The following is a 23,357-nucleotide window of genomic DNA, read 5'->3' as shown; positions in this document are numbered from 1 at the left end:
GGAAGTGGAGGCAGGATTAGCTGTCAGGGTCTTAAGGGGACAGCAGGACTTTGTCATCTCAGAGCATCAGGAGACCTCAAAAATCTTTAATAGAGAAACTTCAGAGGGATGAAGGGGCAAGGGAATGGACAGCTCTGTATCCCACCAGAAGCTCTTTGGCTTCTGTACGGATTGAACTCAAAAGAATGACTCAAAGAACCAGAACAAAGCTCCCCAGGTTCCCAAAAGAGAAACAGAGGTGATCTGCACCAGAAGGATGAGAGTCTAGGCAATGAAACCAGACAGACCTGTGATGGAGTCAGAACTGGAGAGACATTCGGATGAAGAGACTATCACACGGGGGGGGGGGGGGGGGAACAAATAGAGCCACTGGCTTCTGAATCATTCCAGAGAGTGCATAGACATGGAAGGGGAAAGAGTGAATTAAAAGTTCACTTTTAGCTAGGCATGTTGGTAGACACTTGCAATCCCATCACTTAGGAGGAAGATCTTAAGTTCTATGTTATCTCAAGAAGAAAAGAAGGAAGGAAGGAAGGGAGGAAAGAAGGAAGGCTAATTTTAAAAATGTTGGATCATGACACACTACATGATTTTGAGTGGGCTAAAGATATACAGATACGTGCATGAATATACACACACACTGACACACACATGGATGCATACAAATGCACACATATATGCACTTAACACTCATGTATATATACATTTACACACTGATGCATACACACATGGATGCATGCACACCCATCACTCATACACACATGCATACATGCATGCACACACATGCATGCACTATAAGATCCAGATTTGATCAGTCTCAAAGATGGCCAAGAACATGTAGGGATGGTGAAACACACTGTTAATGCCAGCACTCAAGAGGCAGAGGCAGACTGAATTCTGTGAATTCAACAGCAGTCTGATCTACATAGTGAGTTCTATTCCAGCATTGGAATTAGTTAATTTATTTATTAAGCACAAGTGTTTTAGCTTTTGGGATCCTAATGGGACAAATGACGGGGATACTACAGAAATGAAGTCAGCATTACTAAAAACCACAAGGAGGCAACAGATACAGTTTTCCCATGCTGCCTTAGTCATTGGAATATGTGACAACTGATACCTCTGCTCAGACAAAATAAGACCCCATCTAATCTGAAATTTACAATTTAGTAACTTCAGGCTTGTTTCTTTCCTTTTGGGATAGCCTTGAACTCAAGGCCCTCCTGAGAAACAGACATGACGCAGCCTTAGTAGGAACCATGCAAATCCAGCCAGAGGTCTCCTGCTTTGGAGTCAAGCTCAAAGTCAGAGAGGACATTTCTGCCCCTAGATTCTTCTGAGTATCTCCTCTGTCTCCACTTACTGATATCCCAGAAACCCTCTCCCCAGAGTTGACCAAGAGAGCATAGCAGTGGGAGTCACAGATCTGTGCTCAGATAAAACCTGAAGCAACGGTGTTGGAGAAGCCATCCATGAGGAGAGTACAGAAAAAGTCCAAAGAACTCTAGCGTTTAAGGACAGGTTGAACTAGCAGAAACAGGGGTGAGACTTAGGAAGGGCTGAGGGGCTGGTGCAATATAAGTCAATGTGTGTGCTACATGGAGCCACTGGCCAGGAGGTCTCCACAGACAACGTCCTCTCATGTCCTATAGCCAATTGTCTTTTCTACTGTTCAAAAGGATAACCTTCACCTTCACAGGGATGTAGGACCTCCTGGCTCACATCACCAAGCAACCTTGCTGCTATGCCCTGCCCGATTCACCAACTCTGACAGGGTTCTATTTGAGTATGTGTATCCCTCCTCCAAACACACCCCCTAAAACCCAGCAGGTTCACCTCTCTCACAGGCCTGCCTCATGCAGGCATCCTTCAAGACTTTACATTGGTTAAATAAGCCTGGTATTTTGGATGTTAGGACAGTCACCAAAGCTATAATAATTTAACAGTGGGAACGTCCTGATGTGTACAACGCATGCTTATAGAGAAAAGGAGCAATCTCATCTTTTTCTAAAATGTCATTACCATCAGACACCACAGCAAAACTCAGTGATACCCTATGCATAGACAGAGCTTAAAAATCTCTGAGTAAAAATAATCCCACAGGTCTCTGGATCCTGATGGCCTATAACTATCACTCCATTCTAAAGAACTCACTTAGCCTTGCCTGAACACCTCTAAAGACAGGCAATTCACTATTTACATATTAACTTACTATTCCCTCACCTCAATCCATAAAAATGTCCTTCCCCATGAGCCATTGCAAATGCCAGCCACCTCCATCTCAGCCCCAAACATGATGGGTCACATACCTGTGGGCACAGCTGGGTCCAGCATTGGCTTCTCCCATGTGTTAATCTGCTCCCAGGTAAACCCATTGGTGCCCAGAGCCACGCTATACCCACAGTTGCTGTAGTGCTCATCAAAGGAACAGCCACCTGCAGACGAAAGAGAGATGGGTAAATACAGCCCCATGCATGAAGCTTGGCAAGTTACCCCTCCCCCACCAATTCTTCATTTACAGCTTTGGGTTTTAAACTTTAGAGGGGTGTTAGAGGAAAAATAACCAAACCAAAATAGGAGAAGAAAGAAAGAGAAGAAAGAAGAGGAGAAAGAAAAGAGAAGGAAAGAAAGAGAGAGAAAGAAGAAAAGGAGAAGAAAAGAGAAGGAAAAAAGAAAGAAAGAAAGAAAGAAAGAAAGGAGGGAGGGAGGGAGGGAGGAAGAAAGAGAAAGAGAAAGAAAAAAGAAAGAACCAAAAGCAGGCAACAGGCAAACTAGATTTTTATATTTGCCTTGGCGATCCCAGAAAAGTTTCTGGCATTGGTGACCCGTCCCCCATTTTAAAAAGTTAATAAGGCTAGTTACATTGATTTCAGTCTGACTTCCTGAGAATATAAACAGGAATGTCTCATTCTGAGTAGGGACAAGGAATGCCAGGGCATGCCTCTGTAACGGCTTCCAGCTCCAGATAAGGGATGCTGGATGCTGCAGAACAAACAGGAGCTTCAGAATCCAGCAGGATCCATTCAGGATTGCAAAACTGTGAGCTTGAGCCACCTGATTCACACCAGGGGCGGGAGGTGGGGAGTCTCAGTTTCCCCACCAGCGGAAGGGAACACCCACCTTATGATATGTTATTAAGTGGATTGACTATGAAGAGTAAACACAGAATATACTCTGCACCCGCCCCCCACCTTCTTCCCTGTAAAAGTAGACTGAAAACCCATGTTTCATGGAGTTGGAAGAACAAACTGGTAAAGAATTAGACTACCATGCATTTGGAAGACGAGAAAGTCAACAGTGAGGGTTTCTAGGTTTTCCCCTAAAGTTCAAGCCATCCTTCATTTGACATTATGCTGTGTCTGTTTCATATTGGCAAGGATAAACAGCATATATTTGGGTCGTAATTCCACTCAAGGTGACATTGAATGAGATAAAGGATTAGAATGGAGGCTCCAACTAGGAGAGCTGCTGTGACCAGAGACACAGGAGCCCACTATTCTAACGGAGAGAGTTAACAGGGCCTGGCGGGAGAGGAGCATCTTCACAGGCAGAAGGCCGGAGGACGGAGATCACAAAAGGAGCACAGGCTGGTCCACAGAAGGAGCTGGAACCTGCTGGCCTGCATCTGCCATGGCCTCCTGGCTGGTGGTCCACACCCATTCCTATTCTAGTCCATCTCTTCCCTGTGTTGTCTCCCTGGCATTCAGCACCCTGCCCCTCTCCAAACTCCCATATGTCCCCATCTTAAGCTGAGCCCCATTCACTGCAGGCCTCCAGCCTGTGTCCTTTTCCAGTTCCTATGCTGGAACTCACCTCCTAGGAAGTGGGATTAAGAGGGGGGCTTTTGAGGAGGCTACTGGGTTATGAGGGTTTGGTGCTCAGGTAGGAGCTTCCTGTCCTGACGAAAGAGGCCCTAGGGAGCCCACTCAGTCCTTCTGCCGAGTGAGCTTTGCAGGAGGAAGGCCAAGAAGAGGACAATAGAATTCATATGACATGAGAGCAACATGAAAGGACGACAGGAGAGGAAGAGGGAGATGGAGAGGGGAGGGGAGGGGGGCCAATGAAAAGAAAGTACATGTGAAAATGTCATAATCAAACCTATGATTTTGTGTGATAAACAAAACGAATGAAATGTAAACAAGATGAAAAGGGGGCAAGGAGGAGAACGGGCTGTCGTCAGACCCTGCATCAGCTGCTGTCCTGTTGCAGACTTCTAAACCTCCAGAACTGTGAACAAGTTTTTATTTTGTTCATAAAGCACCCAGATTAAGATATTCTGTTATAGTCACTTGAGCAGGTTATGACAGTATCCCGGTGAATGCTGGGCTCAGCAATAGAGGACTGGTCCCATTCTGGAGGGGCAGGAGTTGAGAAGTGCTTTGCATTAAATAAATAGGAGTCATACAAAAACAAACATCTAGAGAGGAACAAAAAGGTAAAGAGTTCCAAGAAACACAACAAAAAACTGAAATCTGCAGTAAAGCCAGTCGGGAATTTCTGGGTGGGACCGTGACTGATGTCCTGGTGGAAAAATATTTGCTTTACTGTAGTTCTTTGCTGATTCATCAAAGTCCCTTGCTAAAGAATAGATAAAGTGCTAGCACTGGCTACACAGGGGTTTCCAGAGAGATGTCTGAAGAGTAGTAAGGCAGACAAGCAATAATTAAGCAAGTTGAAGAAGATTTGCAAATGTAAGTGTGTACTCCAGAGGCCACGGTTGGGAGTGGGTGAGAGAATCGCCAAGTTGGAGTGGTCCAAGATTTCTCAGCATTAATTGGAAGCGGACTTTCACTACCATGACCCTCCACCATGACAACCTCTCGGAGACAGGGGCTACACACAGAAAGCACCCCTGACACGCTGTCCTTCCCAGCTTCTCTGATGCTGCAAAGGCCTTTGGTGGCCGAGGCTGCAGACGGTAGCATTCAAAGACAGAAGGAACGACAGTGGAATGTTCATACAAGGGGAGCTTACTAGAGCAAGCAAAGGCAGCACCATACTCTGTCACAAGCCACTGTTTTCTCCGGATATTCAGACCCTGCTTTATACCAGAGTTTGTCATGGCTTATGCATGTCTTTAATGTCTCACCACAGAACAGTTCTAGATAAAGGCCCCTGTGTCACACAACATCACACACACACACACACACACACACACACACACACACACGCACACACACAATCTGCATTTCAGCCAGGCACACAGTCAGGACTTTTCCACAGCACCCAGATTTTGAGCAAAGAACAGAATATGACCTGTGGATTTTAAGTTCCCATCTATGCTCTGTGTGAAACCTAGACAGCAGAGCGTCTTTAGGAGATGCTAACTGTTCACCATCCCACTGCATCAGCCCAGTGTATTCAGAAGGAGGATGTAGAGTCCGGTGACATTGAGGACAGGGAAAGAAAGAGCAAAGCAGGGTCGAAGGAGGGAGTTGTGAAACCATACTTTAATTTCCCACATGTCCATCTGCCTAAATGAGGCTATGCGCCCGACTCTGAGCTCCTGACTCTCCCTCTGTCAACAGCAAAAGCTTCCCAGGTACTGGACACTGTGTTCTCATAATAAAAGCCAAACTGTCCAAGGAAAATGACAACAAATCCGTGAACACAGATCAGACAAAAGCCTCTACAGAAATATCCGTGGTGACCCTCATATCCCATAATGAAACGCCACCCCGATCTGAGACTACATCCACACAAGGAGTACATGGTGAGTCTCATGAAAATGCTTCTCATTATTCTTCTCAATATAAATTGATAGCATCACCCAAACATACCACCAGGATAAACAAACAACTGGGACCCAGTGCCAACCAATAGATACCTCCTCCCTGCTCACGTGGCTCGAGGTAGACCATGTTTCAAACTAGTAGGAGAAAAAATACACTTCAGGATGATTTCCAACACAATCATTCCTGCATTTCCTTCCTCCTAAACAACAGATAAAGAATGAGGGCAATCATGAGCTTGAGACTGGGCACTGACAGCAGGTGACATGCCTCTAGAGACAATTTCCGAACCATTCCCATCCATTCCCATGTAGTTTCTGGTATATAGAAACAAGATGGCCACAAGGAACCTTCTCATCCTAAGATCTAAGTATTCTAGAATATCAGAAGTAGCTAGTATCCCACAGAGGCCACAGAGATGCAGAAATGGCAGTAAGTAATGGTGCCATGGACACTAGGAATCAGCAGGAAAGGAGAAGAGAAGAAAAGAAATCAAAACTCTCCCAAACCCACTGCAAGAAATGCTGATTCAATGCCCAAGACCTCAAGACTTTTGTAGGTAATGCTGATCATTCAAAAATGACATCTACTTGTCTTCCCTAGAGACCATAACACGAAAGGCCTAGCAATCTCTGTAAGGTATTTGTGGCACGCCACTTAAGGAAGATATACGATTGGAAAGAATCCCTGAAGAAAAGTCATTTGGACACTGACCTCATTCAGACACAAGGAGCACGCAGTGCCAGGTAACCCATGCCAACCTTAGCACAATCATTTCGGGAGGAAATAGCACCTTCGTCTCCACCTCCGCTCCAAGAACTAGCTCAGGCTGCCTCCAGAAGCCACCATCGAGCCTGATGGAGATTCACAGAGTCACAGGAGGACAGGGAAGGGCAGCCACCACCCAAGGACTCTCCTCTTGAGCACACGAGCTATTTCACTGGACAGGTCGAGGTCAAAACGTGGCAAAAGCCCCGGATGCTCTGATGCAAGTCAGACATAAAAAGTCAACAGAGAAACGGAAGACTGGAACAAGGAAATTGGATTTTGAAAATCCATTTGGATTTGGTAATGTATAGCAGCATATCAGCATCTGTAAGGGAGTAAAAATAGTGTGGGCTACACACTTTAGGAGACATTAAAGCAAAAATAAGGTTTATAGTGCCAATCAGAATTTTTTTTAAACATGAGCTCTTCTTTTGGAAATGTGAGAGGAATAGAATTCAATAAAAATATAAATGTTCCTGCCTCTGCATTTCTCAGATATGATCCTATGTGTTCCAGAGCAGAATTAAGTTCAGAAGAGGGATGGAAAATTTGTTACCTTCTGCTGGGTGCCAGGCACTGCATGTGAACTGTGCTGATGTCTATGTAAATCTGTTTGCATACAGAAACAGAAAAAACCACAACTCTTCTCAAAGACAGGCTTCAGCAAACTTTTCTTTTTTTTTAATTTATTTATTTATTAAGGATTTCTGCCTCGTCCCCACAACCGCTTCCCATTTCCCTCCCCCTCCCCCCGATCAAGTCCCCCTCCCTCATCTGCTCGAAGAGCAATCAGGGTTCCCTGACCTATGGGAAGCAAACTTTTCTACAAAGGGTCAAATAGTAAATATCTTTAGCTTTGTGTCTACACAGTCTCTGTCACAACTGCTAAGCCCTGCCCTCGCAATACAAAAGCAACCATGGCCAATATGGAAACAAGCCCGTGTGACTACATTCCCTTAAAACTTCATATATAATAATGGAGGCAGGCTACATTCTGCCCAGAGACGGTCATCTGTCAGTTCTTGCTGTGGGAAAGAAGCATTGCTCTCGGCCTTTCTACATGGAACCTCATGGCAGAACTCCCAAGGGACTTACCCAGCTGGAGAAAAAGCATGACGTCAGTAAGCAACAACAACAGCGACACTTCTTTTTATGAACAGCCGTCTACGATCAGCCATTACCTACACTATTTTCACCCTGCTGCTGTGTCTACCCCATCTTACAGATGCAGCCTCACGGACCCCCTAGAAGCAGCTCAAACACATGAAGAAGAGGAAGTGGGATGTTCGCCCTGGTATCGTGGAACTGAAACTCTCCAATGCTCTGGCACAGCCTCTTTTAGAAATACTCCAGAATACTCCATATTCAGACTCTGAGCCGCATCCTGCTTCTTTGAGAATAGAAAGCAGTGCCTTTAATATCCAGCCATGAAGCGAGGTGAAGATAGGAAACTAGGGCAAACATGAGAGAGGAAAATTATTTCTATAAAAAAGTAGAGATTTGCCTTCAGTTTCGTTCCGCGTGATCAGTACTGCTGGTGGAGTAACTCACAGTGTTGACAAACACAACCAGAAACTGAGGCGACCTGGCCTGGGGGAGGCAAAGGAACGCTTCCTACCCTGGTCTGTGTAACTAAAACAGAACGTACTAGGAACACACAGTGTCACGCTTGTGGCGCTCAGAGGACACCTCTGGTGTCACAGGATGTGAGACATCTGAGGTTGCAGGGTGATATCTTTCCAGTCACAGGTTCCAAAGATCCAAGAGAACATACGTAGGCCACGGGAGTCTCCACCAAAGTGGAGCCACAGCGTGGGCTTGACTTTATTCAATGAGTAGTTGAATACATTAAAATGAACCTTATTCGTGGCAAACTGCCAGATTGCCGCCCTCACAGGGAATGTAGTCCATCTATGCCTTTCTCTTGGGGGGGTCACAGTGAACTCAGTGAACCTTTCATGAGGGGAGGGACTGAGGGCTCAGTGTTCAGGCTGGGACTTTTAAGAGTATTTAGCCCAATTTTGCAAAGGTTGAGACTTGAAATTGAGTGGAAAGGGAAGTCAAATAGTGAACTAAAGAGAAACCATGAGGCCACCTTGGAAGAGAGAAGTTGAGGACAGGACAAACAGGATATGATAAATTAGATTTATATTAATTCGTATGAATTGGGATAAGAGAAATTAGAATTGCAGCAACAGGTGTGGGGAGAGCCTGCTAAGGACTCAACTCCAACCGGCAATGCTCTAGGGTCAAGGAATGGTAACATAAGGACACAGAGACAAAGAAGAGTACTATAGAGCAGATGCCAATCTGAGGGATGATAATACAGACAGAACTCTGTGCCAAGCATGTGCTGGTTATCTATAACAGCCAATTAATTATCACAGCCAACGCATGAGCTAGACATGATCACTGATGACCATGACATGCATGAAGAAACTAACATATAGAATGCTCCAAAAATGTTCTCCAAGATCACAATAATCTCAAGTGGCAAAGCTTGACTTTGAACCCAGACTAGCTCAGTCCACACACACACTTACCCATTAGATTAGGTAGCCATAGCAATTAACATGCCTTTGTAAACAGAACTGGTTGATGGTCTTGAGCCAGTCTTCATGTCCTCTGCTCCCAAATAACTCGCTGCTGCAAGCCTACAATGTGCTAATCCTCAAGTCTAGAAATCAAGGCACAGGAGTAGGCTCTGTACCTTCAGCTTGCCATAGAGACCATGATGCAGAGAGCAGGGTCAGAGATGGAGGGAGGCTGAGAATCAAGCAGGAAGGTTCCTTGCTGGAAGATGGTACCAGCTCCATCCATGTATTACTCACAGATGTGTAGACAGCTCATACTAAACACTGAAGGAGCTGTACACACTCCAGAGATAGTGAGAATATATGGGTACAGGGAATCAGAAAGAGAGATGTGACTTAAATAATTCTTACTTATTTGTTTTTATTTTATATATAAGAGTGAATGGCTGCATGTATGTTTGTACATGTGCCTGATGCCTGCAGAGGCCAGAGACAGACAATGAATCTCCAGGAGCTGGACTTACAGTAGAGGTAAACCACCAAGTCCTTTGCAAGAGCAGAACATGCTCTTAACTAATGAGCCATTTATGCAGTTTTTATTACTTCTTAACTGGAAGGGGTGTCAAACTTTCTCCATAAAGGAACAAGGAGTAAATATTGCCAGCTTTGTGGTTTGTATTCATCCACTCATGTTGCCATAACAAAATGCCAGGAAGAGTCATACAAAACAGACATTTGTTTCTTCCCAGTTCTGGAGATGAAAGTTCCACACAAAGGTCAGGCTAGGGGGGTTCTGGGGATCACTTCCTTCCTGGCCGTGGATGACCACCTTCTCAAAGATCCCCACATGGCCTTCCCTTGGAATGCTTGCAGAAAGACAACTGGACTTCTAGGATCTCTTTCCTGCCTAAAGAGTGCTGATCCCACCCACCCCAGTGACCCCATCTAACTTTGGCACAGACTCTGTATTCAAAGCTAGCCGTGTTAGAAGCAGGAATGAAGCATATGGATCTCAACAGAAGACTCTGGGGAAGACAAACCACAGTCCACAGCAACACATTCATTTCCTATGGCTTCCCAATAATTTGCCACAAACACAGCAGCTGAAAACGCCTACTTGGTATCCGCAGTGTCTATAAGGCCCAAGCCCCAATATCAGCAAGACTGTTTCCTCCCAGGACAGAAACGAGGTGCCCTCAGAGCTGTATTCATTTTGAACCTTGGAATTCTCTTTAGAATTCGCATGGCTTTTGGTGGAATCCAGTTCCTTAGGTTGCAGGATTGTAGTCCTGTTTTTCTTGATAACTACACCAGCAGCCATTCTCAGCCCACAGATGCTACCCAGAATTCCTGACCACGTGGCCCCTGCATAAGCCTTCTGTGGCAACCTCTTTCTTAAAGCAGGATCTCGTTCTTCTGCATAACTTATCTGATGTAGCCTGTCCATTTAAGAGTATCACTTAGAACTAACTGTGGTCAAGTGATTTGGGACCTTAGCTACATCTGACACTTTCTCACCTTCGCCACTAACATAACCGAGGCATGGAACAAGCACACTGTATGTACTCTGCCGTGTAGGGGATGGGGACACTACAGGATGTAGATTCCTGTGCAGGTCAGGCATCTTTGGGGCTACCTCATGGTTCTGCTTATCACAGTGGCCCTGAGCTCCGTTGCTAATGCTCAGCAAGGCACTGTAGTTATGGTGGCATAATGTGTACAGAATGAGAAGAGCTGTGTTTCTAAATAAATAAAATAAAATAATGACCTTGTTCTACTGGAGACAGGTTCTTGTTAGATAATTCAGGCTAACCTCAAATGCATAGTCGTCCCCCGTACCCCTGTTTCCCAAGGTGTGAACCACCATGCCCAGCACTCCCTGGATCTAAAACTGCATATAAACTGTTTATCACAAGATAACATTCCTTTATCATCCTAACCATTTAAAAATGCAAAACCCATTACTCGTGGTATATTGAAAAGCCAGGGAAGATTCAGGCTTGAGGTGCGGACAACAATCCTAATTCAGTGACATGGACATTCTCAACGCTAACACGATCACTGAGTGTCAGTACAGTACCTACCACCCGTCATCACTCAAGTGTCTGATGCAATGTGGTTTCTGACACTCAATCCCCATTTCTTAGATAGAGACTGATTCTTCCTCTCCCTGGGAGATGGAGAGACATACCCACTGTTTTCTGATATCACACACCTGGCTCTGGGAAAAGGGACCACCTGAGTGAACCCCTGACTCAGAAAAACACCTCCTGAGTGAGACACTGACATCGCCACTATACCCAGACGAGAAAACTGAAGCTAGAGCAGAAGACGCATGTAGTATCAGATGGAGGGCAGAGCTGAATTTAATCCCGTTGTGTCTGTCAACCAAGGCAGACTCCAAGGAAGGTTCGGCTACCAACACTGTGAGGCCAGCACAAAACTACAATACAGAATACCGCGCTGTAAAATGAAGAAATCGAGAGGGCAATAGCTGTGCTGTCAGCCAGCAGCTGGGGCGCGAGCAAGCACAGTAGTTTGCAGGCCCAGGAAGCAAGCCTTGTTCTATGGACACAAGCATTCTAAAGAGCTCCAGCCCCCGAGTCATTGAGATTCTCCCCTCGTGCAGACAGATGCTCTGAAGGCTGGGCAGGATCTAAGTAGGGCTTATTAATCGTGAGCAGCATGTCGTGGGGAGTGCAGTCTTGCCCCCGGAATGAATGTAAACCAGTCTTGCATAAATTGAATTTCTTTTTTGAATATCTAATTGAATTTGCAAAAGTGTGTGCCAGGGGGGTGTTTAAATAAGTGCACAAATATGATAAGAAGGCCTTCACACCATTATATCTAATTCAGTAAGCAAAAATAATGGCAGGGCACGTTCCAATTAGTGTTTGATTTATTTGCTTTAACAAATCCAATTAGTAGAATGTTTTATAAAGTCATCCAATGTCAAATACTCATGGACTCAACAGATAGAAACAATAGTCCTAATAGGAAAAGGATGTTTCAGAGCTCTTTAAATGGTAGGAGTGTGATACATGAGATGATGCCTCTCTGACGGCTTGGACAGTCCCCAAAAAGGACAGGAAATAGTGTGTGATCTGGTCAGCAGGTTCTTCTCACCAGGATCTGGGCTTCACTATGGCCCACGAAGAATGAAGGCAACAAAGATGGGAGCCAGTCAGGACATTTCCAGAAAGAATAATGGCCTTGCCACTGAGTGTCTTTGAGATCAGCAGTGTGTTTAGAAATCAAGGCAAGGCAGAGCACCACGGGAAAACCATAGGGCAATAGAGGCGGGGATGTCCTCGAACTGGAATCAGTCTGCTCGCATCTTTGCTGGGCTATGGTTTCATCCTGTGAAGTTGAACACTGAAATTTGTGATTCACAGACATACTTACCTTCATTGGAGGAAGCTTATCTTGGTCCAGGAAGATACAGCCCAAGGGATGGTGAAAGCTGTAGACCCTAGAGTCAGCCATTAAACGATTCTGTTTTACTAACTGTATGACCTTGGCCAATGAAAACTCAATGAACCTCCCTTCTGCCATCTGTAAGCCTAAAATACTAATTGTTTCCACCCCCTACCACTGTTAAGAGGACTGGATGAACTTGAAGTCTATAAAGACCAAAAATAGCATCTGGCACACAGTAGGTACCAAGTAAGTACTTGAAACATTAATATTTAATCTTCATGTATAAATCCAAAATGGAAAGGTTAAATGTTTTACATGCATTTGACTTGCAAAATCTTTCAATACAAAGCATTAAAGAAGCCATATCTAAGTTTGTCATGTGTGTCCTGGATGGATGGGCAGTTTCCATAGTGACAAGGAACTGCACAGCAACCCCAGCACCCTCAGCACTTACTCCTGTGTGACCTTGGGAAAGACGGTCTCCATGGCCCAGGTTTCTTCACTTGTTCCAGAGGCAGTAAGCAAGCCCTCTCCTAGGACCCCTTGACTTCTACAGACTGCCTGGCCTCTGTCTGACTCACCACGTCACACGGCAGCAGAACTCCACCTTCTCTCATGCCCGAGCTTCCTGCGTTCAGTTTGTACATAGGCATTGTGATGTTCTCTGACAGCGAGAAGACTACGATGGAGAGTGTATGGCAAGCTCTCTCTCAGCCTCAACCTACCAATGAGAGGATGAATCTTGAGGAAAAAAAAGAGTCACCTTCAGTCACAACAGACGAGGAAGGGTCAAGTCAAGGGTAAGGGAGAGAATCCTATCAGCCGGAAAAGAAGCCACAACTAAGAGCAATTCATTCTGCCCCCAAACAGCATGGGAGCAGACACAAGGATTCCACTGCCCTGTCAAACACAAAGAACAAAGGATCAGCTGGTCTGGCTCTTAATTTTACAGGTGGGTAAACAGACAAAAGGGCAAAGGTTACAAAGAGAAGGGGTCCAGAGCTGGGACGGAACACGGAAGTCGTGAACCCTGGCCAGACCTTCACCCCCTCGGCTGCCAGAAGAACAACTTTGATCTTTTCCCACACAATAGCGACGACTCTTTCACTTTTATTTAGAGGGAACAGTAAAAGACAGAGGGGACCATAGGTCATGCCCCATCTTGGGGAGAAAACTTTCCGTCCTTTGGGGTAAGGTGAGGAAAGTTTCTGGCAGGAGTACTCAGCATCAGAAGTCCTCAGAAGCCAAAGCCAAGATCCCAGTGTGCTTAGGATCTTTGCACTTCTTGCTCAGATCATTCACACACTGGAGCTTCACAAGGTTCACTCCAGATGATTCCCCGTGAGAATTCAAATTCCCTGAGAAGACGTTTCAAATATTCAGACAAAAATAGCCCCTCCCCTCTTGTCTGCGCCTGAGGAGGCTGCTGCCTCTGCACCCTGGCTGCAGTCTCCAGATGCTCATACACTCATTTACTGTCTGCCCCTGGGAGGTCACCATCTGAGATAGGAAGACTATGTCCACTTATTCATCACGGAATACTCAGGACTCATCTACAGTCTGAGGGAAACACAACACTGAGCGAGGGAATGAATGGAAGGTGTCTACAGAAAGTGGACTTATTAAATATCGTATTTTTATGGCCCCAGAATCAAGCCAGAAATTTCTCCTTGTTGTTCTTTTTGTTGTTGCTGTTTTGTTTTGGTTTGATTTGGTTTTGGCAGGGTTTCTGTGTGTGACAGCCCTGGCTATACTGGACCTGGCTTCGCAGGCCAAACTGGTCTTGAACTCACAGAGTTCCGCTTGCCTTTGTCTCCTGAGTGCTAGGATTAAATGTGCGTGTCACCACCACCCAGCATCATGGATTCTCATGGTCTTACCAGATCATAACAGACATGCCACGATTTAATAATTAATCATAGAGAGGTGAATGAGCTGAAACCATTACAACTTCAGAATCCAGTGCACATCCCCTCTGTTGGCTGATTCTGGCCGTTTTCTAGATGCTATCATCTGTCTATTTCACAATGTCATGCATACAAAAACCTAAGAGATAGCAAGGTCCAGCTGATGGATACAAGTTCACATGCTTTAATTTTATAAGTATATTAACATTTAATTGCCTAAAGTAAAGACCAAGGTCCCATCCATTCATTAAGCCTGGTAATAGCACCCAGAGTTCCATAAATCACCAAACCGGCAACTATGCAGATAGCATATTTACTGAGGTCTGAGTATTATGCTAAATATAACTGCTCGTGGAAGCCCCTTCAGACAGTTTAGCTTTGGCTAGCCAGACTGTGGTAACCAGATGGCTTCATCTACCATGACCTCTTAGATGGACATTAAAAGTCGAATAAAGGGCTTTTAAGGACAAAGCATAAAGTGGCCTCAAATAATTTGAAGCTTAAATCACTCAAATGCTAGTACTGGGTCCACCCACAGATCTTGGTCTCAGGGATGGTAAGGTTAACTGTTGGAACATCTGTATTAGCTTGTCCTCGATTCAGCCAGCCAGCCTGTCCATTCTCAAATACTGATATTTTGGTTCCCAGCAGAAGTAAAACTCACCTAGGCAGGGGCATATCGCAATGGAAAGGGAGCACCATTGTAGGAATTAAAGAAGTGGCCTTTGATGAACACTTCAAAAGGCAGGAAGATTGCTTGCTAAGGTACTCAGCATAAAGCAGAATCGGTACCTCAAAACCCCATCATCCTGGCCTCTCGGACTCCTGAAGTTCATGTCCAGGACACACAAACACGTTTCTCATCTCTAGAACAAGCACTTAGCAATTCCCAGCTCAATGCACACTCTTTTTTTAAATCCATGCAGGCCCAAAGCAGAAGTTTAGCCCCTGCCGACATGACTTCACCTCAGGCAAAAACTCTCTGAAACAGAAATGAACTTTTACCAAGCTGCCACTTGCTAAATCACATAATAACTCAGGCCCTGACAGGACAAGGAGGCAGGTGGTCCTGAAGATTGAGGATTTGCCTGGGAGAAAAAAACCTTGCATTGAAGACTTGGCTTTGCTGCCAGCCGGCTGCGTGACCTTGGCCCAGTGCACTCTGTTGAAGATGGATCTGGCTGGAAGCGCCTGGCTGTCTCTCATAGAACCTTTCCCCAATGACCATGAAACTCCTGGAAAAGGGGAAAACTTTCAGAGGGAGTGCAAAGGAACTAGCATAGTGGTGGGACAGGGAAGGAGATGAGGAAAAAGGATAACACGATTACAGAAATTGAAATGAATTTTGAGATACAAATGGCAAACTTTTAGACCCTTGTTAGAATGTACAGAAAAACTGTTAAATCTCTGCCTAGAATTAACTAGGCTGCCTGTGTGGTTTTTCCATACTGTAATGCCCAAGTTCAAAAATGTACCACATCTAATGATTAGAAACCACATCAACAGAAGACTTGGTTTAGGTTCCATCTCTCCCTCCCCATGATATCTCCTACCTATAGTCATGAAATAAAAAATTTGGAAGGAACATAAGAATCAGAGATTAGGAAAATGAATTCAAGAAAAATAGAAAAAGAAAGCATTGCTAATGTGTATTGAAAAGAGCTCTGGCATGAGCTAGAAAGCACAATGCATCATCATTGAAGGGCTGGGGGGATGGCTTGGTCAGTAAATGCTCGCTGCACAAGCCCGAGGACATGAGTTCAAGCACCAGAGCCTCTGTGAAAAACCTGTGTGAAGGTGTGTTCTTGTAATCCTACAACTGGGGGAATGGAAACAGGTGGATCCCTGGGCGTTGCTGGCCAGCCTGCCTAGCTGAAGTGGAGAGTTCCAGGCCACCGAGAGACCCAGGGGTCTTGTCTCAAAAAAATAAAATGAACAGTTAACTGAAGAATAATGCCTGAAGTGGCCTCTTACATGAATATACACACAAATTCCTACATACTCACATAAATATTCTCTCTCTCTCTCTCTCTCTCTCTCTCTCTCTCTCTCTCTCTCTCTTACACACACACACACACACACACACACACACACACACACACACGAATAAAAAGCCACAGAGAGAAACTGAGGTAAAATGAGACGACGACAGGATTAGGTGATACATTTGTAGATTCTTAAGGACTTTCAGAAAAAGTAAATAAAATGCAAAACACTGAACCCAGAGTGTCCTAAATGGGGGGCAGGGTATCTCACTTCAGCAGCCTTTGCTTCCTGCACCAACAGCTCTCCTACCTCACTGCTGCATGTCAGTTCTCTGAAAGTGTCTAGTAGAACCTTCACCCTGGAAGGGCAAGAGCTAAGAGCAGAATGAAAATAGAACACAATAGCAAAATGGCTTTGAAGATAAGTGCCAGCAGCAACACCCCAAACAAGTAGCCATGAGCCCTGTACGAGTCACACTGAAAGGTGGACTCAACTCTAAGACCACTACAAGGGACGCGTCTTCTGTAAGCCACCAAGTCTGTGAATACTTCCTGGAGAAGGAAATTTCTGAAGAAGGCTAATCAGAGAACCTTCCCTGGTCATCCAGGGTCCTAGCCATTACAGATATAACTGGAGTCCGCTTTAGAACAGCAAACCCACATGGCGACATGCCCTGCTGAGGACACAGAGTTCATCCAATGGGTGAGAAGAACCCCGAAGAATCCCTGCTTGTGTGTGCTGCCCAGCTCATGACCCAGGACCCGGGATGGGTCATTCATCCTTTCCCAGAGTGAAGGTCTAATTAGAAGAAGAGAATTCTGTGGCCCTTCCAGAAGCATTTTGAGCTTTGTGACGCTTGAAGGATAAACACATTGGCAAAGGTACAATCTTCCAGGAAAAGAATGTAAAATTGGAATAGACCCTATTTATTTAAAATGAGAAAAGGAGTTACAAGAAAAAATAAAATTCTAATAACCAAGAACCACTACAAGCATTGCATTACCCTGAAAACTATCGGCATTAGGGACTATCTTCTCTCTGACTTTCTAGACGCTGTTCCTGGGATCATTTCTCAGCAACAGCAGCTTCACGGTATCAAGCTTTTAGAGACAGACGCCAAAAATACACCCTCTTGCAGCTTGATTAATATCTCTTCTTCACTTAGTATTTTCCTTTGTCACTCTCCATGACTGTGTGTGCTATCCATGTGCATGCGTGCATGTTTTTGCATGTGGATAGGCACCTCTGTGGGATGGTGAATATACATGTGGAGACCTGGAGTTGATGTCAGAAATCATCTTCAATTGCTCCTCAACCTTATCCACGGAGGCATTCTCAGTCAAACCCAGAGCTCATAGCTATGTCTAGTCTTGACGGCCAAGCTGCTCTATGGATGCCCAGTCTCTGCCTAGAATTACAGACAAGCAACCATGCCCACCTGGTTGTAGTGATCTAAACTTCAGCCCTTATACTTCTAAGGCAAGTACTTTAACCACTGAGCCATCTTCCCAGGCCTATTTCTCTATGATGAATAGCTCGTTTAAACGCTCCTTCAAGTTCACATCACAGTTAGGACTCTTGAAAATTCTCATCTATGATATTTCTTTCATCTATGTACTATAATATTCCAGGTTATTGTAGGTGCTCTTGGGTGTTAAATTATAATAAATAAGCTATGAATTGATGGCACCAGGTATGTGCATGGTAATTAGTTATGAAAATCTCCTCTCTCGTGTGTGTGCGCACACACACACACACACACACACACACACACACACACACACTGTTCTTGTTCTATTAACGCAGACTAAATTTTAACTTCTGCTTGTATACATCCTTAAAGAACTCTGACTACTCCAAAGGCCTTGCCTCCCGCCTTTCACATTCAAAAGAAAAGTATGATGAAAAGCAAACTGGAGGGGAAATCATACGGCAGGCTTAACCAAGTGTCTCTAGAATGATCTCACTTTGGATCATTTTATAAAGTATACGACTCTCTGAACAAACCGCCAGGCCCCTCTCTGGGTTTTGGAGTTTCACAGTGAGTCTGTGGTGTTTTACCACAGGAAGGGAACCCTTGGGGGAACTATATCATCTCTCCTTCACATCTGCATGTGCCAGGGATTGAACTTAAGTTTCCAGAATTGTGAAGAAAGCACCTTGATCCTCCGAACCATCTCGCCGGTCCTCAAGCCACATTCTGATGGAGGCGTCCATGAACTGCCCAGCATTTACCAACCTCTACTACACCTGGACACAGCCTGTCTCACGTTCCTGACTTCACTCTAGGGTGCAGGTAGGAGAGGAGCTGGGTCTCAGAGTCAAGGTGTGTTCCATTTCCTTACACACGCTTGCTTTCATATAAACATTCTGGATTTCACCTCTGGGATAAACACATGCAACAACAGCGTTAAAAAAAAATTGCTGGGCTGGAGAGATGGCTCAGTGGTTGAGAGCATTGACTGCTCTTCCAAAGGTCCTGAGTTCAATTCCCAGCAACCACATGGTGGCTCACAACCATCTGTAATGAGGTCTGGTGCCCTTTTCTGGCCTGCAGGCATACACACAAACAGAATATTGTATACATAAAAATCAATAAATATATTTAAAAAAAAAAAAAAAAATTGCTATTGTCCGCAGATCTGCCAAAATACTGCAATTTGGACATTTGCCCAGTTTTCTTAGACACGCTAAGCCCTTTCAGACTTGCTTATTTCAGTCTTGCCTGTTCTCCCACGGCTCTCTGCTGCTTTTCTCTCTCCATGCCACCATTGCACATTTGAACCCTGTAAGTGGATGCTACAAAGCTGTCAGCCTTAGCCTCTTCGATCCAACAGGTGCTTTGGCTGATGATATTTAGATTATGTTTTCATAAGAAGCCCCAGGCCATACCATCTGACACACTCCAGCCCGCAGGCCCTGAGGATCATCTGGGAAGCCTGCCACCCAGTTGGGAGTCTGAAGCTGTTTTGATTTAGACACACTAGAATTACCCTGATCGTCACTGGAAGCTTTAACAAAGATTTCTCACAGAAGCTAAAACCTGGAACCTCCTCGAGGCTCGCCGTAAGAAATAGAATTAGGGACCAGGAAAAAAGATCACTAGGTAAAGAGCAAGCATAAAGACCAGAGTTCGGATCCCAAGAACTCACATAAAAACCAAGCTCATCATCACAAGCCTCTAATCCCCACGGAGGAGAAGAGAGGCGATCCCTGGGCATGCTGGACATGTGTACACACAAACACATACGCGCATGCGCACACACACACACACACACACACACACACACAGACGAGCTATGACCCTTGTTGCCAACTGTATGCCAGAACCATACTGGGAACAGCTTGAAACCATGTGGTTGAATCAGTAGAAGTCTTCATGTGACCCTTCTTCACGTCCTAGTCCTCTGAGAAGTGAGAGAACTTTCACAGACTAGCAAGTCTCACAGTCTAGTTATTACTGGAAAACTTAAACAGAAGAAATGGTATTGATGAGGGGTGAACGTAAAAGGAACTGGTTCCGGTGACTCCCCATGGAAGCTGCAATTTTCTGGAATCAACCAGACAGATGAGTGAGGAGTGTATACTGGGTCTGTACATTGCAGTGAGCCTCAAGACGGCTCTTTTATTCAATGATACCCAAAGGGGTATTGTAAAAGACAGTTACACAAAATAAAGATGGGACTGAGGCAGATGTGATGACAAAGCAAGTTTTCCTTAAACGCTTCACAAGAGCCCACTCTTAAATCAAAGTATCTCCCTCCCAAAGCTAACATGATCATACCATATCATTTGTGAGTCTTGTCTTGGTATGTAGCAGATATGTGTGTGTGTATACACACACACACACACACACACACACACACACACATACACACACCTATAAAGGAGACCATAAGCATCCAGAAGCAGAAAGTCCGATGTCCTTTAAAAGCTAAATATACAATCATTATTATTATGACTGAGGACTTACATTTGTAAAATGTATAAATAACCTAATAGTTCACGTTTTAGGAAGCCCTAACTATTGATAGAGAGTAAGGAGCACCTACCAATTCTGGTTATCCTATTGCCACAGATATTTGGCAAGATCCAGGGTGTGAGGGTGAGATGCTGAGGGTAGTCACAAGTATCAAAATATTTATTAATGCCATACATCGGAAAACACCGCATTTGGGGGCTGTAACTGACACCAGAAAGTTGTATATATGCTGCCTAGGAACATCCTACAAACATTAATTTGTATTTTATCCCTACATATGCATATGACTATATAAGCCATGTTTGTTGGTTTTATTTAAATGCAAAAAATGACAGTTTTTAATTGCAGGTAATTTGAGGAAAAAATGAAGAACACAATATCCTTCAAACTCATCTCTCCAGAAGTTACCGTGGTCACATTTGATTATGGTTGCTGAGTTTTTCTTTTTCTACTTAGAGATACATGCACTTATTTTCTTAAAAAATATTAGAAGCATGATGTATAAAGAGGTTTCTACCCAACCGGCTTTTATACTGCATTGTTATATTGGAAATATTTCACCATTTTACTATTCAAAAGGCAAATATTAATGCTTGACATAATATCTTATATGCCTTTGATAAGTCAAATCTTTTATCATTTTTTGTTGTTTTCATATTTTAATATTCATAAAACAAGGAACTAAACCTTAAGGCCTATTTATACTTCTTTCCTTAGGATAACTTTCTGAACATTGGATTTTTAGGGATGAAGGATCTGTATCATAATTATATACATATATACATATTCAAATCACCTTCCAGAACAGTTATTACAATTAACAAAACTTATAATATAGAATATTATCCAAATCCCTTGCACTCTCACCAGCATTGAATATAATCATTATTTTTAATCTTTGTCAATTTAATTGGTGAACTACAGAAGCCCTTTGTTTCAGTTTTTATTTGAATATTCGCTTGAACGTTTTTCATAAGTTCAATCAACCATTACTATTTCTTCATTCATAAATTATCTACTTATGCCCTTTGGTTACTTATGATTGGGCTGTTTATTCTAATTTGTGTTATTATACAGTCAAGATATTAATCTATTTAATACATTCTCAGTTATAAGTGATCCTCTGGTTTTTTTTTATCCTCTGAATAATTTTTGATGTGCGTGTAATGTAGAATATGAAGCAAAATCTAGAAATCCTATCCCAAGGTGCTACATTTTTCTTCATAGAATATCTACATAGGTTTGATACCACAGAAGAAATTAATATTCCCTTATGTCATCTGCGGTTCTCTTGTTAAGTTATAAGTACATTTAAATATTTAATTCATCCAGGAATAACAACAGTGGATGATGAGCATATGAATCTAACTACATTTTGCTTTTTTAAAAAATGATTTATGGTTGTACATGTATGTGTATGTCTGAGTGCATATGTGTGCACATCATACACCCAGGATCCCAAGGAGGCCAAAGAGGGCAACCAATCCCCTGGAGCTGGAGTTACAGGCAGTTATAGTGCACCTGACCTGGGTGCTGGGAGCCAAACCATGTCCTCCGCAGGAGCAGCAAGTAGCCTTTAACTGTTGCAGCATCTCTTGGGCTCCTGCATTTTACTTTCAAAAGCACTTTTGGGAGATCCTGTGTAATTCTCATGGGTCTGAATATGATAGATCTAATAATGTAGCTCAGAAAGCAGATTGCCACTAATTAAATCCCTGCTCCACCTCTGATTAGCTGAACGGCCTTTGGAAAACTTGGTAAAAGCCTCTGCCTTAGGTTTCCAAGCAGGGCCTAACACACAGTGAGTGCCAGTGAAGGGCTAGGAGCCATACCTGTGCCCATGGCCGCTAAAACAAAGCACCACACACCAAGTGGCTTGAACAAAAGGCCTTGCCTGGCAGTTCTGAGGTCAGAAGTTGGAAATGAACGGGTGGGTGGGGCTGGCTCCTCCTCGGGGCAGTCAGTTCCCAGAGACTGGCTGCTGCTCTTAGGACTGTCTCAGAGATGGGCTACTCCCACCCACCCCCAACTCCATCTTCACACGCCATTCCTTCCAGTTTACACATAACGCCTTTTCCCTCTCTGCAGCTACCCTTCTCCTTTCCATGCTGTCCTTGACTGGAGTGTATCCCAGCGACCTCACTCGATACAATTTAACATATAACAGTATGTGTTACATCTCTTCAAGTGAGTTACCAGGCTTTCAGACAGCTCTAACAGTGACTTTAATCACAATGTTCCTATTGCCTTTATGGAAAACTGTAAAACCAGGTGTAGATTAGAATATTGTTCACTGAGAACGACAAGTCTCCATCTCACAATTCCTAGAGGTCCTGGTCTACTTGCTGGCTTGTAAGGCACCATAAGAATAGGATTTTGAAGCCAGGTGGTGGTGGCACATGCCTTTAATCCCCCAGGACAGGCTCCAAAGCTACAGAGAAATTCTGTCTCAAACCCCCCCTCCCCCCCAAAAAAAAAGAAAAGAAAAAAGAAAGAAAGAGAAAAAAGAAAAAAATCACACACACACAAACTGATTTTGTCAAGTCCCTTCTTGAGGTTATTGGGTTATTCATATGATTGTTGAAGTCTGTTTTATAAATTCTATCATACAGCTGTATATTGTTCCTTTACCATACCACTTACCAGCATAGACATGTGACTCTTCTTATTTTCTTTTGTTTTGTTTTCAATAGCTACATCCATCTTCATTTGGGTAGGTGTCCTAAACATTCCTGACAAATTTCACGACCCAATTGTTTTTGTCTTCTTGGGAAGTGGAGTGTGGGCCTGTCCTAGGCTATCTCTTCTTCCACACTGTCTCCTAGAAGTACTTTAAGTATAAGACAGAAGGACAGTCACTTCTCTAGCCCATAACCTGCTCATCTCAGTTTGATTTTATTCTATATTATATTCTGGTCATGGCACCTCGTTTCAAGGAAACATGGATGACAAGTTAACTATGCTAGCGCCCCTTTTCTTAGAAGCCGAGGCCCATTAAGTGCATTTGTCTGTGTTACACATCAAAACC

At 44.0% G+C, this 23,357-nt stretch overlaps 1 protein-coding gene across 13 annotated transcripts in view; it reads right to left on the bottom strand.

Annotated features, from left to right (window-relative positions):
- The window catches only part of Ptprt (protein tyrosine phosphatase receptor type T), a 1,081,821-nt gene that overhangs the window by 796,298 nt on the left and 262,166 nt on the right, over positions 1-23,357 (bottom strand). For all 13 annotated transcript variants that reach the window (XR_005976047.1, XM_041670836.1, XM_041670844.1 and 10 more), the window contains exon 2: positions 2,310-2,435. Coding sequence is in view for 12 of the 13 variants with exons in the window: in XM_041670836.1 (XP_041526770.1) it covers positions 2,310-2,435 (126 nt within the window). In the remaining variant the exon portion in view is untranslated. The remainder of the gene's footprint in view (positions 1-2,309; positions 2,436-23,357) is intronic.

Source organism: Microtus oregoni, unplaced genomic scaffold (genome assembly GCF_018167655.1).
Source record: "Microtus oregoni isolate MIOR12 unplaced genomic scaffold, Mior012 000020F_ref0000438, whole genome shotgun sequence".
In the NCBI taxonomy this organism is placed as follows: domain Eukaryota; kingdom Metazoa; phylum Chordata; class Mammalia; order Rodentia; family Cricetidae; genus Microtus; species Microtus oregoni.
Note: the sequence above shows the minus strand (reverse complement) of the source record. Positions and strands in the feature narration are given on the sequence as shown.